Source organism: Lepidochelys kempii, chromosome 8, assembly GCF_965140285.1.
Source record: "Lepidochelys kempii isolate rLepKem1 chromosome 8, rLepKem1.hap1, whole genome shotgun sequence".
Classification (NCBI taxonomy): Eukaryota; Metazoa; Chordata; order Testudines; family Cheloniidae; genus Lepidochelys; species Lepidochelys kempii.
Genome location: NC_136387.1, coordinates 31,309,891 through 31,329,782, shown reverse-complemented (window position 1 = coordinate 31,329,782; position 19,892 = coordinate 31,309,891). Strand labels below are relative to the sequence as shown.

At 41.0% G+C, this 19,892-nt stretch overlaps 1 protein-coding gene across 1 annotated transcript in view; it reads right to left on the bottom strand.

Annotated features, from left to right (window-relative positions):
• Positions 1 to 19,892, bottom strand: part of DOCK2 (dedicator of cytokinesis 2) — a 501,344-nt gene that overhangs the window by 9,989 nt on the left and 471,463 nt on the right. The window contains exons 45-48 of the mRNA XM_073355961.2: positions 12,734 to 12,910; positions 11,124 to 11,207; positions 6,743 to 6,880; positions 1,583 to 1,710 (exon numbers count right to left, since the gene is read on the bottom strand). Of these exons, the coding sequence (XP_073212062.1) occupies positions 1,583 to 1,710; positions 6,743 to 6,880; positions 11,124 to 11,207; positions 12,734 to 12,910 (527 nt within the window). The remainder of the gene's footprint in view (positions 1 to 1,582; positions 1,711 to 6,742; positions 6,881 to 11,123; positions 11,208 to 12,733; positions 12,911 to 19,892) is intronic.

Genomic DNA, 19,892 nt, shown 5'->3' with positions numbered 1-19,892 from the left:
CAACTTGGAGTTGGGCAGCTTCTGGAGCTCTACACTCCGCCTCCAAGAGTATGTCTGCAAAGTGTGTGGACACAAGCGTCTCAGTCTGGGTTGATAGACTTGGGCTAGCAAGGTTCACGCTAGCATTCTAGAAATAGCCGTGTAGAGAGCACTTTGAAGTTGCAGCTTGGACTGGAGCAACTCCACTGTCCAAACAGCTGTTTTTAGAGCATCCCCAAATTTGTCAACCGGGACTGGGTCCCGCCCAAAAGGACAACAACTATAATAGTCACCAGAGCCCTCTGACACCATTTCCCAGCATGTGTAGAGTCACGGATTGGGAAAGGAGGAAGTAGAAACTCCTGTTGAGGCCAATAGGGAAGCTTTTGCATAGGGTGATCTGGACAAGCAATCCACTGGCTGGATCGCAGAACCCCCAACTAGGGGACAGCCTAACTCAGGGAGACAGTTCAGTTTCTGTTTTGGAAAATGAATCAGACAGATCAGAGACAGGGAGTACCTTGCTAAATTCCCACTCCCCACAAAAGGGGTTCTTTGCACTGCTGTGAGATCTAGCGGTATGGGTCAGGGAGTTCCAGCACTGCAGTGACCAGCATCCAGCAGAGAGAGAGATCCAATCTGGCACTGGCTATCGAGAGCCAACCAAGACCCTCACAGTATTTCAGACCAGGGAGCCTGATGAAAGCCAGAAGATAACTCTGCCCCAACCAGGAATGAAGAGATAGTAAGAGGACCCTTTCTTTATGCTGGCTAACAATTACAGTGATACAACGCTCTGTTTTAGGACTCAAACACAGCGTGCCACATGCCAGGGATGGAACTGGTGGCTAGGATAAGAGATCAGTGTTGTGAGGTGGGAGACTTGTTTATTTATTAATGTCTAATACTTATTAGTTAACTGTAAGTCTTTCTTTCCCCAGATCCTATTTTCCTATCCCAATGAAGTCACCCTTTGTTATGCCATTATTTTGGGGATGTAACTCTTTTGCTGTGGTTTCTGTTTGTGTACTTTATTACCCCTTTTATAATGGGCTATACACCCTTTGCCAGCTGTATTGATTTCCTCAAGAGACAGAACTTCTGTGCCTGGCACAGTGAGGAGACATTAGGCACCAGAAAAAGAACTCAGTGCCCAACCCATGTGAGAAGAGGGGGAAAGTAAATGGAGGGGGCCACAACTCAGGGGAGGCGCTACAAACAAAAATGTAAATCAAGCTTACAAACATTTTTCAAACAGAATTTACGAATAAAATAACACCCTCAACTGTTAAATATTTGTGTAATGATATTCAAAAACCATGTAAGTGCATATAAAATTCTCATTCTCATCTTCATCTCAGATGGGCTTTCTAGAGTATATTATGTCTTTCCCCCTAACAGACGGCACATTATGTGAAATAGTACAGCTCAGCATCTGGAGTAGCCCTGGCTTCAATACAAAGATGATGCTGACATATATTAAGTAGTTGCTATTGATCTGACTCCTTGAATGGTTTGGCTGCAGTCTTATGCTTGATCATATGTAACTGGATGAAAACAAGATGTGGTGGTGGCAGCATTTAGTGTGATATTAACGACTTACCTTTCTGAGGCCATTTTGACTGGAGTGCTACAGTCTGAATTCATGGAAGCCAGTGAAATAACTGACATCTGGCGATAAGATCTCAGCATTGACCTCGGCCGACCTACTCTCTTGTCATCGAAATCCGGCTATAGGACAGAAAAGAGAAAAATATACCATGAACAGTCTTTGTGATGCACACTTTATGTCTCCTCACCAGGTTTGGAGGATGGCACAGATGTTCTTGGAGTAGATTTGGAGGAAACCAACCTTGCAGGTCCTCAAGGAATCAATCCTGAAACACTTACATGAGAGGAAAGTGATCAGGAACAGTCAGCATGGATTCACCAAGGGAAGGTCATGCCTGACTAATCTAATCGCCTTCTATGATGAGATTACTAGTTCCGTGGATGAAGGGAAAGCAGTGGATGTATTGTTTCTTGACTTTAGCAAAGCTTTTGACACGGTCTCCCACAGTATTCTTGTCAGCAAGTTAAAGAAGTACGGGCTGGATGAATGCACTATAAGGTGGGTAGAAAGTTGGCTAGATTGTCGGGCTCAACAGGTAGTGATCAATGGCTCCATGTCTAGTTGGCAGCCGGTGTCAAGTGGAGTGCCCCAGGGGTTGGTCCTGGGGCCGGTTTTGTTCAATAGCTTCATAAATATCTGAAGGATGGTGTGGATTGCACTCTCAGCAAATTTGCAGATGATACGCTGGAGGGCAGGGATAGGATACAGAGGGACCTAGACAAATTGGAGGATTGGGCCAAAAGAAATCTGATGAGGTTCAATAAGGATAAGTGCAGGGTCCTGCACTTAGGACGAAAGAACCCAATGCTACAGACTAGGGACCGAATGGCTAGGCAGCAGTTCTGCGGAAAAGGACCTAGGGGTGACAGTGGACGAGAAGCTGGATATGAGTCAGCAGTGTGCCCTTGTTGCCAAGAAAGCCAATGGCATTTTGGGATGTATAAGTAGGGGCATAGCAAGCAGATCAAGGGACGTGATCGTTCCCCTCTGTTCGACATTGGTGAGGCCTCATCTGGAGTACTGTGTCCAGTTTTGGGCCCCACACTACAAGAAGGATGTGGATAAATTGGAGAGAGTCCAGCGAAGGGCAACAAAAATGATTAGGGGTCTGGAACACATGACTTATGAGGAGAGGCTGAGGGAACTGGGATTGTTTAGTCTGCAGAAGAGAAGAATGAGGGGGGATTTGATAGCTGCTTTCAACTACCTGAGCGGTGGTTCTAGAGAGGATAGTTCTAGACTATTCTCAGTGGTAGAAGAGGACAGGACAAGGAGTAATGGTCTCAAGTTGCAGTGGGCGAGGTTTAGGTTGGATATTAGGAAAAACTTCTTCGCTAGGAGGGTGGTGAAACACTGGAATGCATTACCTAGGGAGGTGGTAGAATCTCCTTCCTTAGAAGTTTTTAAGGTCAGGCTTGACAAAGCCCTGGCTGGGATGATTTAATTGGGGATTGGTCCTGCTTTGAGCAGGGGGTTGGACTAGATGACCTCCTGAGGTCCCTTCCAACCCTGATATTCTATGATTCTATGAAACAGTTCATTAACTAAGAAGAGTAACCTCATTACCTTGATTTTGTTTACTCTCCCTGGGTATGATCCCAGTCTTAGAACTCTCAAACTAAGTGGTAGAGTGAGAATAAGTGGTCAGGAGAATTGAAACTGTTTTATATTTGAGACACACACACAATGAAAAAAGGGGTTTTGGCTCTGGCTAGAGTCAGACATGATGCAGGGAAGCATTTGTATTGTTTCATCAACTAATTCTGACCAATCCTCACTCCAAACTATTTCTCTAGTCCCAAGCTTGGATGCTGCCTCCTCTCTACGTTTAAGCTTCTCTTCCCCCCCCGCCCCGATGTTTTAATGTTGACTGGCTGAGATTCCTCTCCTTGTAACCTGCAGGTTGAAAACAGGTGCAGCATGACAGGCTGGCCAGATGAGATCAGATCTGGTCACCTTGATTTGCTGTGGTCATAGTGCTCCATCCATTTCCATTATTTAAATCATGTAAATGACAGGGCCTGAGATGACAAGGGGGGGCATGACTCCAAGTCTCTCTTATTAGAAAAGATTGGTCAATGCAATGGGGAAATTGAACTGGCTATTGGCCGCTCATCATTCTTCTTTGTGCTCATGCTGCAGCAAGCTATCAGTTTGTGTGGGGATTATTTCCATGGCAGTGACTTTGACTTCCTCCTTTCTGGTCCCTCATGCTGGTAGGTAGCAGCAAGATCCATGTTTCTTGGCCAATTCCCAACATAGATCTAAACAGCAGTGTCTGCTCCCATTCTTGAGGGTTGGGTCCAAGGATTCACAATCAAACTGTGTGTTCAGACGTGCCCTCCTCTTTTTCACCTGAAATATTGCCTCAAGTGAGTTTCGTAAGCGTGAACATTTCCCATTTAGCACATCATTGTAATGGCACAGGTTGAGAAGCATTTCCCAGCACATACCCATTGTGAACTACTTTCCATCCTGCTTTAATAACACAATCATAACTTTAAAAATAAATCTGAGGACCCACCATGTTTGCTAATTACATAATAAAGTTCTTCTTCTGATTGTTCAGATAATGTTAAATCTGTTTGGAAACTGGCGTATAATCTCATATGCTAGACTCCCCGACTGTTGGCTTCTGATGCTGTTGCTTTTCACTAAGACAGCTTCCTCTAGCCAGAGGATCAGAAAATCCATTTATAGTTCCAAAGTTTATTTTCAAACACTTTTCACAGTTTATGTGCAGTGAGAATTGCCTCTCATCCTGTGAGCTCCCAGAGTACTGTGATAACACACAATGGGTGAAGCCACCTTTTAAATAGAAAAAGCTCGCATTAGCAACCTGAAAGAGAATTAGGGATGATGAAACTGAAATGGTGCTCCAATTCAAATTAACTGGCTTTTCTGTATGGGATAAAATGGATGAAATACTGCTATCCACCAACTTTTTTAATTTATGAGAAACTTCCTGAGCAGGAATAAAATAATGTGCTTTGCTGCATTGCGCAACTTTGAATAGAACTGTATTTTGTAACAGCACATCGCATTGTTTTGAAACATGCTGAACCTCAGCTCAGGAAGGGAGCCCAGAATGAGTAAGGGGGAGATGTGCATCTAAGGAGCTATTTCAGGCCCCCTTGGACACTGATCATAAATCTCAGAGATTAAGTTAGATAAATAAATTGGTTTATCAATCATCACATTTCATATTACACTGTTGTGACTCCAAGAACCTCTCAATGCCAACTGGATAAAGGGGATTACAAGAATATTCTGATCCTGGCATGTACATTCTGGTCCACCTGAGTATCATGTACGATCTTAAATGAAAGCCATGTTCAGCTGATCATTAATATGGCTATGAAATGTATGTACAGATACTATGTAAAAACTTATGTATGTATAATGAAAATATGTTCCTAAAAGTCTGGATCAAGGCAGGATTGACAAACTATGTATTTTCACCTATCTCAGTTCATATGTAGATTAAGCATTGTAAGCCAACAAAATAGAAGCTCTATTTACATACAAAATCAACAGAGACAAGCCACTAGAGAATGAATGACAGGGTAGTCCTGTCTCTGGGGACAGACAATGATCTTTGGGGGATTTAAGGGGAAGGTAAAAAGACATCCCTTTATCCTGCACCTAGAAAGTAAATGGGTAGTGTGTTTACATTCATGAAAATGGGATCCCAACCAGTCTTGGCTGGAAATGCTGGAAAAGGACATTTTGGTTGAGCTGAACTTAGACTGAAAGTTTAGTCTCTAGAAAACGTGTTGTGATTTTGTTTTCTATGTAACCTTTCTGTCTGCATTATCATTACTCACTATCTCTTAAGTCTTGATACTGAACTTATGATTGTTTTCACTATAAACATATCTCAGTGCTGTGGTATTATTTAAGGAGCTGACCCTGGGTTGATACGTTCAAGTTGGTGGGTATACTGTTCCCTTGCAGACCACATATCTGGTATCATTGTGAGTATTCAGTGGATAAGGGGCTGAACATTACAGGGAGATGTTTCAAAGGGGCTCAGGGACAGGGGTGCACCTATTGTTAACCTGCAAGGCAAAGTAAAGCTGGCATAGCCACCCTAACAATCTCCTGTGGACTAACAGACTGGATGGGCCAGGGAGCTGACACCCAGTTAAGCACAACCAAGTATCTCTCTCAATGGAGGCAGGGGGAAATAACTGACTCTCAGTGCTGGGCATCCCGAGAACTGTCATAACTGTATACTGTGTAGGCCATGGGAATTCTGTCAAACCATGGAAGGCTTGGAAAGGAAATCTTGGTGTGGAGAAGAAGAGGGTTAATCACAAGAACAGTACATTCTATTCTTGCTCTTGTCAAATAAAAATCATACATAGATTGCTTTTTACTTTTACAAAAGTTGATCCAAATGGCTGTTGAAGGCTTCAACATTTGGCTAGATTGTGGACATTGGGTTGCATCTCTTTCCACATTGTGAGTCTGTCTCCAGTGGACTGAATTATAGGAACAATATTGACATAAATGGCTGGAATTGGCGTTATTCAGGATTATACCATAGGATGATACCCAGGCTGTAGGGGAGAAGTTTGCCTCACAATGTTTTTTCCAGTATAACAACTGAATCAACATGTAAAAATTAAAAAATAAATGTATAGCAGGAGCAGCAAAATTTCAATCCCCAAATGATAGGGGTCTAATTTATGACACCAACAAAGAACTGAACTAATGTTCAGATATTTAGACTTGTTTTGCTCCCAGGATTATCTGGGAATAGAAGTAGAGTCACATGGTTGGAATCAGACAAGTGCAGGGAGCTATCTATGGACATCAAGTGTGGATCAAAGCTCAGAGCTACTAAAAAATATTCCAAAGAGAAAAAAATGTGTCATGGCTTGTTTCTTTATAATGTGAAAAAGAAATGCAAGTTTAACAGAGATAGGGAAGGGTTCCAAATCTCAGAATGGGGGATGTTTGATGCATCAGGGAACTAACAAACTACTGTGACTGTAAGATTCAGATCATGGTGCCTTCAGATCACAGGACCACCCTAAGTAACCAATATGCAGGAGGCACTTTTGCTTACAGGAAAAGTACAGGGCATACACTAAATAAAGGGAAAGTGCAGCAGAGAGGAAAGAAAGAAATAGAGAGCCTTACCAATTCTCTGACTCCATATTGTTTTTCTACTTTGATCCTTAAGTGCTTGAAACACTCCTCCATACGGTCGTGGAAAGGACGAAGGTTATCAGAAACCCTCTTTTCATGAATCTTAATTCCAGCCCCGAGGAAAGGTATCTTGAATAAAATGAAAAGAAAGAACATTAAACTGGATCTGCCAAGCCCCCCTCCCTCCATTTACAGAATTTTCCAAGTCAACTGCAAAACCATTACTGAGACTTGTAATATATTTGTCAGCCCCAGGAACTGGGAGAAGCAGATAGGCAGCTTGCTGCAAATTGGAGAAGGCTTCTAAAAAGCCAGCTTGCTGTGTAAACTTTTGGAGCAGGCTGCCTGAGTGGGCTTCTTCATGGTGATGGAGGGTTTTGTTCTTTTTCATATTCTGAGATTTGGATACACCCTGTGAAAGAATCTGAGAAAATCCCTGGTTCTGCTCACAGAAACAGCATTGAGAGTTCAATTCTCTGCACTCATATGACTTGTCAAAGAGAGATTTGGTTATCTCAAATACTAATCCATCTGCTAACAAAGGCACTTGCCATTACTTGATGGCTGAGTGTAGACAGAAAGGTTGGGAGGACAAAGATCCAAATGGCTGTCACACTCCCAGCTTCCAAGTCCTGACTTTTCTTGGAAATCCATCACTCTCTTTCTTTGGGACTGCCAGTGATTTAAGCCAGGAGATCTTAAGTCTACCTATTCAGTTAGATGAAGAGAGGTGCAGGCAGCCATTCTCTCAGAGATAAACAGGTTAGCAAGGGGGTCTCTCCATCCCAGTTCACCAAGACAACATCCTCTCTTCATTTAAATCCCACATGAAATCCCTTAAATTCTGTGTCGCAACACATAGCAAGTTACTTTACCAGAAAATAAATACATAAATATACTACCTAAATGTGCTCAGAATGAAGCAATCATATTATTACTATGATCCTTCTCCTCTGCCTCCCCACTGCCTTTGTTACACTTTTACATTAGACTATATGATCTCCAGGGTAGGGACTGTATCTCTTATCTCTAGTTGTTTTGTAAAGTGCCTGGCACACTTTTGGGTACTGTATAAATAGGGCCCTACCAAATTTACGGCCATGAAAAACGCGTCATAGACCATGGAATCTGGTCTCTCCCACTGTAAAATCTCGTCTTTTCTGTGCTTTTACCCAATACTATACAGATTTCACGGGGGAGACCAGCATTTCTCGAGTTAGGGGTCCTGACCTAAAAGGGAGTTGCAGGAGAGGTTGCAAGGTTATTTTAAGGGGATTGCGATATTTCTAACCTTACTTCTGTGCTGCCTTCAGAGCTGGGCGGCCAGAGAGCAGCAGCTCTTGGCCGGGCGCCCAGTTCTGAAAGAAGCACCCTGCCAGCAGCAGTGCATAAGTAAGGGTGGAAGTACTATACCATGTCATCCCTTACTTCTGTGCTGCTGCTGGGGGCGGTTCTGCCTTCGAAGCTGGGTTCCGCCCAGCAGCTGCCGTTCTCCAGCTGCTCAGTTCTGAAGGCAGCACCGCGGCCAGCAGCAGCGCAGAAGTAAAGATAGCAGTACCACAACCCCCCTCTACAATAACCTTGTGACCTCCCCACAACTCCCTTTTGGGCCAGACCCCTACAATTACAGCACCGTGAAATTTGAGATTTAAATAGCTGAAATCATAACATTTATTATGGTTATCCTTTAACCATGAAATGACCAAAATGGATCATGAACTTGGTAGGCCCCTATGTATAAACAATAGTAAACTAGCCCACTCTTCTCCCCAACTGTGAGGGCACCTACTTGCTCCTAAGTTCTTTAAGAAGGCTATTTGTGAGATTTATTCACTATACTTTTAAATGTCCTAGTGCAAATAATCTTTTGGTAATGCAGCAAAAACCTTATAGCTAGTTCTAAATAATGCTTTTTTTCTTTTCTTTTCTTTTTTGCATTATCCACTTATATTTTCTAGTTTCATGTATTGTGTTATGACCCTGTAAATAGCATTAACATATATATAAAAAATCCTTATTGATCTCATATTTTATGGAAGTTCATTCTCAGCCTGCTCTTAGAAGTACCTCTGTTATAGCCAATCTGCTGATCTTCTCCTGGGGGACTAATGGGAAGTGTCTGAATCACAGTTCTGGGGCCTAAGGACATTGTATTAAATTCAAGACAAACCACAAAAGCTGCAATGCTGTAGTGCAATCTGGGGCATCCATTAAGTGTTTCAGACTGCCAATAAGGGAGAACGCTGTGCAGATAAGGGTGTGGGGTATCCAGGAGACAAAACTGTGAAATTTGGTGACCATCAGTTACGGCAAGCCCGAAAACCAGAGCAAATAAAATTCAAGAAGATGCAGTGAAGGAAACTTATTTGGAAGCTTCATTTGTGGTTAAAGACAGGAACAGATAGTCAAGGCTTGCTGCCTCCTTATCTGTCCAATGAAGATAATGCTTCCCTTCCTCACAGGGGTGTTGTGAATCACATTTCACGAATAGATGTGAGCTGTTCTGATACTACAGTGATGGGAAATATATGGCAGGCTCTATAGCAGAAAGAGGGATATCCAGGACATATCAAAAGAAATCTAGAGTCACACATTACTGGTGAGAGGATTCCAGTCTAATGAATAATATTTCCCAGCCATCCACTTGAGGGGGAAAAAGGACACAGTGGTAGGGTTTGAGACATTTAAGAATCACTAGCATATTTTAATATTGTGCATAAACTTAATGTAATTATTTTTATGCCTATTCTGTTCATAGCAAATATAGTATATTTCTTTTCATTCAAGTTGTTAACATTTCAGAGCAGGGAGGGGAGGTGTTCACAAATAGCGGTGGTTATAGATTGGCAGAGAAATTTAAAATGAAACTTTTCTATCCCACAGTCACTCTGTGTATCAGATACAGTGTTGTAGCGGCATTAACTGTTTTGACAAGATCATAAAAATAGCTCTGATATTTCCTGAAGTCATGGTTGCTTTTTTTCTCCTCTACTGTAGCACCAAATAGTTTAGGACAATAAAGAGAGCTATTTTCCCTTGAATCTCATCAAAACTGATGTTGCCTTTGTGACACTATCTACAGTAGATGTGTTTTATTCTTTGAGAACAAGGGGAAGCCGCAGGTTGGGTAGCTTATCAAAGCACACTTTAAAAATAAGAAAGGAAGAGCTGGAATGTAGCTGGCGCAGGTAAAATATTCTGGCTTTTCTCTAGAGAGATCAACCTTATAAAGTATTGACTACCACTCCTCTATTCTGTTTGTGGAGCTGAGTGTTGCACAAGGATGTGCAGCAGCAGTCATGCACGTGATATGGGGTATGTACTACATGGCCCCGAAGCAACAAAAAATTCCACTGACGTTTTTGACTCAAAAAAAAAAAAGTGACAAACAATGAACGTTTAAAATGTGTGAGGAAGCTAAAAATGAAGATGAACTCTTTTCTAACATTTATAGGTTCCCCTTCTCTCATCAACCTGTGAAGCCCCCTATGGTCTTCTTACACTCTGAGTTTTGTCTCCAGGGATGTTTGCTAGAGCTTAAGATCTTACTCAGTAGCAATAAGGGTAGCTCCTTTTGTGTGAATTTTGGGCAAACAATTCCAGAGATATGCTGGAGTGGATATCTCTGTGACCTATTGTTAAAGCTCTGCCCTCAAACTGTATGGAGGTTGTCAGGTGATTTCTCAGAGTCTGGTGGTGTTTCACCCACCCCTCTCTGGACACTGCTAACCAGTCCCTGCAGTGACGTCTCAAAATAAAAAAAGTACTCTGCAGCAGGAAATGTATTCAATTTGGAATGGATCAAACCTCACAAAAATGTCAGTTATCTTACAAAATAGAGAGGGGGGTCTCTCTAGACCCCCTACAAAGTTTTATCTGCACCACTCCATTCCAGAAGATAACAACTCTTGGCTGTATAATTTGATCCAGCATCTCAGTAAGTTTGTCAATAAAGTAGATTTCCAGTTATATATGTGAACATTTGCCAAGTGGTATAAGCCTCCTTTTGCGTTTGAGAGAGAATTTTTGCCTGAATAGATTCAAATTAATGCCTCTCTTCCCTCCTCTCTGCAATCCCACATGTCCCCAAGACAGGAGATTTATCACAGGGTAAAGGTAACATTTTAGTAGGAACCCATTTTAAAAATCTTTGGTAATGTAGCACCGAGCCGATCTGTTAGTTTCTAGCTATAATGTTGATTTTTTTCCCCCTTTTAAAAAAGCAGGAGAGGGAAACACATAAATACAAACGTGACTTAAATGACAGAACCATTTAAGTCACATTACACTATCCCAATGGAAAGAAAACTGATAAATGGAAAAAAGGAATAACTAGGTAAACCTCAGAAAATTGCAGCCAGTATGGCATTACCTGCCAAGCAATCAGGTCTTTGAGTCTGTTCAGCTTTTCTTGATCCTCTGGATGGTCTTTGGAATACTCATCGGTGAAGAAAGCCTGTGAGGGGCATATAAATCATTCAGTCCCTTTTAACATGAAAAGGGATCAATGCTTTCTCCAGTGTGAGTCACTGATCACGATAGAACTCTATCTCTAATCGAATGATAAGACATCTGTTTTCCTTGAGAGCAGCCACTTGTGGTGATGCTTTATTAATAAATGAATTGAGGATGAAAGGGCATTTTTATTTGTTCAAATATTTTCAGTGTCCATTTAACGCATTGGAGCTCAGGACCACCATCCTGAAAAGCCAACCTCTTGTTTTCAAGTTTTTTAACTAACATTTACTTTAGTTAGGGGTACGAAGTATTTGGAGTGCTATAATTTATCCATCAATGAATAGTACCTTTTTGTTGTTGTTTAGCTAACATAAGTGCACCTCCTGGATGATCAGTTAGATAAGAGTTAAACTTTTCCACCTGCTGCTATAGGACACAAACCAATACCAATGCAATTCATAACTTGAGCCATTACTCACAGCACCTGTGATACATGGGGGAGGGGGAAAATTCCCTTTGATGGACAGCCAGGCAGCCAGCTAGCTGTAAAATCCCTCTTGGTCTGTTCAAAGGGAGCTACTCCCCCCCCCCACACACACACATCCTTTATGTATCACAGCACCTCTTTCTCAGCCCAAAGTAAAGGTAGTAAGTCAACAAGCAACTGTATGATGACAGATTGCCTCACTGCACGTCTGGTGAATATCATGCAGATGAATGTCTTTTTTTAAATGATTTAGACACCTTCCAGGACATTTATAGGTTTGGACAGAAAGATTTGGATTGCTTGGGAACATATGATGATAAAGACCGGATACCGGACTAGATGGCCTGATAGAAGCCAGCACTTGATGTTCACATGAAGGTGCAAGAGCTCCACAGATGTGTGATAATTAAGTCTCATCATTATCTCTAACAGAGATTGTCTTAAGCCTTGATGCGTGATACTTAATATCCCTTCCAAAATTTTTGTTATGAGGCTGTCTTGGAATTATTGTCTTCAATAACTGAGTTCCTTAAGGGGCTGCATCTCCATGTACTCTGTTGTTCTAACAAAATACATTTCTTCACAACAAAAACTGCCTTTCAAAAGGCTGCAGTTACTGGAAAAAGCAGTTAACAAGGTAAGAGATTTACTAACTCTGAGTCTGCTAGACTGCTAGAAGGAGAATTTGCAGTGACTTACTCCAGACCAAACCAGTTGAGACATGGAAGGCTATTTCATTAGAACATGTGTAATCATATCCTGCCATATCACACTTACACGGAAACCCCCAAGCTTGCAATTCATTTTGAGCATCAGTCCTACATCCATGTTAGAGTCAACTTTTAAAGGAGACTAAGTCAGACGTGACCAGAGTCTGAGGATCTTCAAATTAATGAGGTTCAGCCTTTCTTTGTCCCCATCCCACTATCTCCCACCGCCATTTTTGACAATCACTAAGCAAGCAGAAACAGAGCTATCATCATTATTTAGAATAGAAAAATCTGTGAAGATGATCTTAAAGCTATTAAAATCATTACCTTTTCATATTTAGCAAAGCCTCCCATAACTGCTGGATCAACAATTCCATTCAGAAGCATGGAGAGAGGGTTAATGGGAAGGTTTTCATCACTCTGGTACTGGTTAATCATCATCAAAATTTTCTCATTTGTCATGGACATTGTCTCAATGGCATTCTCCAGTGGACTGATAGTCGCCTATGAAATAAGAGGAGGAATGTTTAATGTGTCTATTTGATTCCATTTTTTCTTGGTTTTCATTGATACAATAGCAAGCCCAAAGAAAACCATCTGCTCAGCAAAAGCATTTCCCCCCGTTTTTGGTGAATATTCATATGTGCATTTGGGAAACTACTCACGGGCAACAATTCATTCAACAAATTAAACCCTAGTTTCTATTCACTACTGGTTCACAGGCAGAGTTTGATTTTTACCTGTTTGTTGAATGGGATATCTCTGTGGCCTATTGTTAAAGCTCTGCCCTCAGACTGTATGGAGGTTGTCAGGTGATTTCTCAGAGTCTGGTGGTGTTTCACCCACCCCTCTCCGGACACTGCTAACCAGTCCCTGCAGTGACATCTCAAAATAAAAAAGTACTCTGCAGCAGGAAATGTATTCAATTTGGAATGGATCAAACCTCACAAAAATGGCAGTTATCTTAAAAAATAGAGAGGAGGCTCTCTCTAGACCCCCTACAAAGTTTCCATTGTTGAGGAATGAACAAACGTTGGTTTGTGGATTGCTCACCAACTGCATTTGCTATTCATGATTGTTGCTGTGTGATTGGTCATCTTAGTCATGTGATGTTGTTTCTCTTTCCTATGGTATAAGCACTATTGCATTTTAAAAAGGGAAAGGGCAAGGGGATTTTGACTCTCTGAGGGTCAGGGCTCCATTGTAGACATAAAGGAAGATATGGTCTGTGTCATAAAGAGCTGATTAATCCATATACTATGCGATGTCTAAGGTGATTTGTAGAGGAGGAGGGCAGGTACCAATATGTTACTGGGCATGAACACTAAGTCACCCTGACCATTCTGGAACCTCAGAGGTTCAAGCAGTATCGGAGGACAATCCATATGAACAGTCCCACAACCCTGATTAATAGAAGGAAAGGCCCTAATCTTGGAGCAAAGGAGAGGATAGCTTGCCCACATTGATGGTGCATTTTTAATACCTATCATGAAAAGTTTCAGAGTGTACCTACGGTTTAAGTACCCATGTTGCCTGAGAAATACTCTGCCCAGTCATGAAAATGACCTGGATCACGGAGTCTCTGTGATTTGGTAAATCTGGGTAGAAAGTCTGGAAGAGAGTAAGTTGGCCTCTACAGGACTGGATTTTCCACAATCATTGTACACTGGGACTTTCATGCCAGGTGGATACAATAAATTAATCCATCCCTATGGCACAGGCATTGTCTTTGTCTAATGAAGTGTAAAAAGCCAAACAAAAATCATAACCACTCATGCTGACCCCTAAAACCTTCCTGGCCTCCTGCTAAAGCAGTGTCCAACTGGATTAGATAACTCAATATAGAGCTCAGATGTGCTTTTCAGCCAGCTCTCAAGTATGCTGCACAGAAATAGATCCATTGTAGAATATATCCTGTGCTTTCTTTTCTTGTTCTGAGAGCACTGAGGAAGTGCAAATATTTTTCAAAGTGAACAGTTTTAATAATATGTATGTGTGTGGAGGGGAGTGAAGAACGGACCTATCACAGCAGAGCGCTGAGAAAAAAATCATTGAAAAAACAAACCTTCTATATCTTGTGTGTATTTTTATGCAATCCTCTCTCCTCAGGACACTACTGTTGCATATTCCACCTCTGAATTCATAATCCCCTTGTATATGCCTCTGAAATTATAATCAATAGCAAAGTAACCAACTGAAATGTCACAAATAGAAGATTCGCAAAAAGAAAAGGAGTACTTGTGGCACCTTAGAGACTAACCAATTTATTAGAGCATAAGCTTTCGTGAGCTACAGCTCGCTGTAGCTCACGAAAGCTTATGCTCTAATAAATTGGTTAGTCTCTAAGGTGCCACAAGTACTCCTTTTCTTTTTGCGAATACAGACTAACACGGCTGTTACTCTGAAATAGAAGATTATGACTTCGGGTGAAGAATAGCAGCAGGAGCAGATGAACTCCTAGGAAATCAAGATGTTGCTTCCATGCAGTTGTCCTTTGTAATCAAGAACAAGGGACAAGAAAATATAAGAAAAGGAAAAAATAAAGTAGAACTCGTTAGTGATTTCTTGCTCTAGGAGGACATATTTTTTGAAATGCACGCTCCCACCACTAAGGAATGAAATATTCAAAGGAGTAACACAAACATCATATTGTATCATAGATGATGAATTTCTCTAACAGCTGTTGACATTCCCCCTCCTTGGTCATTATCATTTCTTAGATAAAAACATAACGGGTTTGATGTCTGAGCTAGAACTAATGTAACAGCATCAGGTCTCTCAGAACAAGATCTTTCCTTGTCTGCATTCATGTGGCAATGAATTGGGTTCTGTCAAAACAGGGACAATTAAGGGAAAAGCTGATATTTTTCTATATCTTATTTATAGCCAGCAGCATGTCTGTTCTCTCTCTTGTTGCAGGGAGAGCTGGCTACCATCAGAAAAAGATGGACATTGTGCCAATGCTCAAAGTGGGACAGGAGGTGGAGAGATGCACCCACAGTCACGTTGCCTGAGAAGAAAGGAGGGAAATAGGTGATCACACAGAACCATGTTCCCCTTCTAAATATGGTACAGCATTGTGCGCCAATTTAAGACCAGAATGTAGATGGGGTTATCTGTTATCATGACAGTAAAAATCCACCAAGATATGCTTTGCTCCTTTAGCCACTTGGTGGTTATATAGAAGGTATAAATAACTATCTAACCTTGAGTATATGGGAGACAAAAGGCTAATGCTTAAGACAAATCCCAGTTTAGGAACTTCTTGGGTCTCTGTCCAGCTCCCACAGTATTCTCCTGCTGATGATTCAGATGTACTGTAACAGTTGCAAATTAAATAGTTGCTTCTTAGGGCTTGTCTACATGGTGTGGCTAAGCTCACTAGAGGGATGTAAATTCTCAAGTGTACCAAACATTTTGGCATGCTTGCTGGTCTGTGTAGACCATGTTGGCGTAGACTAAAAGCTCCCCAGTGTGCATTAGTGTACTATCTCACTGAGATCAGATTGTTAGATAAATGCCAAATTGTTCAACAGTACTAAGTTAATGTGCATTAGGTAATTTTTAGTGCATGCCAGAAGGGTCTACAAGAGCTAATTAATATGCAACACAGCAGTGTGCTTTAGAATTCACACCCCTCTAGTGCTCATTGCTTTATCATGTAGACAAGCCCTTAGTTAACTTAATGCTGATTTAAGCTGTCATAAATATAAAGGGAAGGGTAAACCCCTTTAAAATCCCTCCTGGCCAGAGGAAAAGGGTTAAGAAGCTAAAGGTAACCACGCTGGCACCTGACCAAAATGACCAATGAGGAGACAAGATACTTTCAAAAGCTGGGAGGAGGGAGAGAAACAAAGGGTCTCTGTCTGTCTATATGCTGTTTCTGCCGGGGATAGACCAGGAGTGGAGTCTTAGAACTTTTAGTAAGTAATCTAGCTAGGTACGTGTTAGATTATGATTTCTTTAAATGGCTGAGAAAAGAATTGTGCTGAATAGAATAACTATTTCTGTCTGTGTATCTTTTTTGTAACTTAAGTTTTTGCCAAGAGGGATTCTCTATGTTTTGAATCTAATTACCCTGTAAGGTAGCTACCATCCTGATTTTACAGAGGTGATTTCTTTACTTCTATTTCTATTAAAAGTCTTTTTGTAAGAAAACTGAATGCTTTTTCATTGTTCTCAGATCCAAGGGTTTGGGTCTGTGGTCACCTATGCAAATTGGTGAGGCTTTTTATCCAACATTTCCCAGGAAAGGGGGGGTGCAAGTGTTGGGAGGATTGTTCATTGTTCTTAAGATCCAAGGATCTGGGTCTGTAGCCACCTAGGCAACTTGGTGAGGCTTTTTACCAAACCTTGTCCAGGAAGTGGGGTGCAAGGGTTAGGAGGATTTGGAGGGGAAAAGACATGTCCAAACTACATTTCCCAGTAAACCCAGTTAAAGTTTGGTGGTGGCAGTGGAAATTCAGGGGCAAAGAATAAAATTAATTTGTACCTTGGGGAAGTTTTAACTTAAGCTGGTGAAAGTAAGCTTGGGAAGTTTTCATGCAGGTCCCCACATCTGTACCCTAGAGTTCAGAGTGGGGGACCAACCTTGACATAAGCCTTAAAATTTCAAGAGGGTCATGTTGCATATATAATGACATAGGCATGCGTGACACTTCACAGGCAGATAAAAGAGAAGGTCCCTTCCCCAAGGAGCTTGCAGTCTCCAGTAGACAAATGATGTCATGGGAGATGACAAGAGGAAGGGGAAGGAGAAGAGACCACAGAAAAGAAAGAGAAAAGCAAAATTGCTCTTGGGGAGAGCATCAGTATTCACAGAACTCAGGTCATTTCTATGGCTTTGTGCAGTGCTCTTTAGGTTGTTAAACAATGATGGGGTTCAAGACCATGTGGCACCTGAATAGATGATACTGATGGAAAGCTAACAAGGGAGTTTTGATAAAGGATCTGAGGAAGAAAGGGAGGCTGTGCCAGGGGACAGGAGGGATTGTGAAAAAAGATGGACTTGGGTGGAGCAGACCAAGGGAGTGGGTAGCACACAGAGCCTGAGCTATCTGGGTCTGGAACAGCAGGAAAATGGAGATTAGAATCAGGAAATATGTGCCAAAATATATTTCCTTTTTTTTTTAATAAAAGCTCTGAATAGAAATAATTTTAGGGAAAAATTAATTAGATACAGGTTTGAACCCCTAACATCAGATCTCCCAACAGTCCTAGTTTTCATGGCATTGTCCCATTTTCAGCCCCAGAACCCCCTGTGCCCGTTAAAATGAACATTTCCCACATTCAAGTCTGACCAGGGGAAGAAGCCATTTGTTTGCCCCAGGCCCTCCATTTGAGAGGGCCCTCAAATTGAGTGGCATTGCCACCTGGAGCACAGGGTCACAGTGCCACTCATGTCTGGCCCATCAGCTTCTCCATCTCCATCTACAGGGGGCAGACAGGCCAAACCTGAGTGGTGCTGTGTCCTGCTTTAGCCACATTAAATACTGGGAGGTATGTTAATACTGCAGTTAATGAATAAAAACAAGAATGAAAATAAGCTTACGAGTTTCTCTTTCTCAAAAATGAATGACAAATTTTTTTTTAAAAAGCCCTCTATAAATGGTAAAGGAAATTTGATTTTATTTTCTTTTGTAATAATTTAGGATGCTGCTAGTAACATACATAAGCACGTTTTTCTTTTAAGACTGAACTTTAATTTGACAGTCTCATACTTACATTTCTATACTTGGTTATAAATTTAAGTTGCCAAGGAAATATTTTTAAAATGCAGTTTTTCCTGAAGGCAAAACCTTTGTGTGGATTTTACAATATGATCCTAATATGTTGATGAATGTGACACATAAGAAGGAAATCAGGTAATATTTATAATTGGCCTATATACAGTATATAGTATTTAAATATAATATTCTGGAATGTACATTCAGAGTTATGTGAAATTTAGCCATTTAAATTCAAATTGTTTTAGTCAAATTATTTACAGTTCACAGGGCTTCAACTCAAACAAAATCATTAAGTTTTCTGCATGTTTCCATCTCAAAATAAATTACCATTCCTTTGCACTACTGAAAAATGAGGGAGTTTGTCTAGAGTTGAGCCACAGTTAAAACTTTTCAATGAAGCTGCCCAGACTTTGGGGTCCACAGATTTTGTAAGTATTAAATCTCCTGTGTTCTTTTAGGCTATAAAAGCTATGCGTGGCTAAACAATGGAATTCCAATTCCTGACTGTTGTTAACCACCTGAGTTGTACTTTATAAAATTTATAGAACACTGAAGATGTAAAGATTTTAACTTGCTGTGATAGTTCTAATATGGGTCTGAAGCAGAAATAAAAATCTCATATTCCATTTCTGTGCTACTAGCTGTATTAATCAGGGCTTCCATTTGGCTTTGAGCAGGCCTTCTGTGGAAGGGACTCATGTTCTTTTCCCCTGAATCAAGCTCTTATATCCTTCATAAGCCAGGTTGCTTTTAGCAGGACATTTGAGATCCTGGATCTGAAGTGATGTCCAGTTTTACGGTCAATGGGATTTTTAGTGGATCAAATTAAAAAAAAAAAACAACACAAACAAAAAACCCCCCCAAAACCCTGTTAAGGCAGCAGGTTAGGAAGAGGGGCAACCCTCTTCCCCTCCAATTGTTTTTTTGGGCTTCATGTCAGATATTTCCTAACGGTCCTGTCTCTTTTAGTGCATCTACATGTGTGTATTTCAAGTGATGCTCAGGAGCCAAAGTAACGATCAATGTCACCTAAAAGAGCCACGATTGTGTGAATTCATTATTTCATTTACTATTTTATATATATTATTCAAAGCATCCTGAATGGTTAATGACTTAGACTGGTTAATAATTAAAGTACACAGTGGTTTAATACCATGTGCTGCAAGGAGCCACAGGAGACACATTAAAGAGCCACTTGTGGCTCCCAAGCCTCAGCCTGACTATCGCTGGTGTATTCATTTTGTGGGGATTGGCGGAGTTCCCTTTGCTACACTGAACTAATTCCCAATTTCCCATACTGATTTACTGCAAGCAACGAGAAGACAAGGAGTCTATTGAGTAAGAGGTGCCTATTGTTCCTTCTATCCTTTTTAATTTTTTTGATAGAAGTGGCTCCTGAAGAAAGGAAGTGATCACATGTAGAGTAAAGGCAAAACCAATAATTTTAAAAATTGTCCAAATTCTTTTAGTGGCCATAAATTGTAAGTTTTATGTGCATTTTATGAGGAAATCAGAGTGATACCTCTGAGAACTTATGATGTTCACATTACCAAAGGGGATACTATTATCATGTTTTATGATAAGTCATCACCAAAGGGATTTCCTTCAGATGATTTCAGATCGCCAGTGTCAATTCAAGGGAACTGTAATAAATATGATGCTGAGAACGACTTTTGTGCAATTACAGCAGATAAAAACTGAAATAATGTAAAGAGAAGCTTTTTTTTCCCCAAGTATAAATAATGTTGACAAATTCC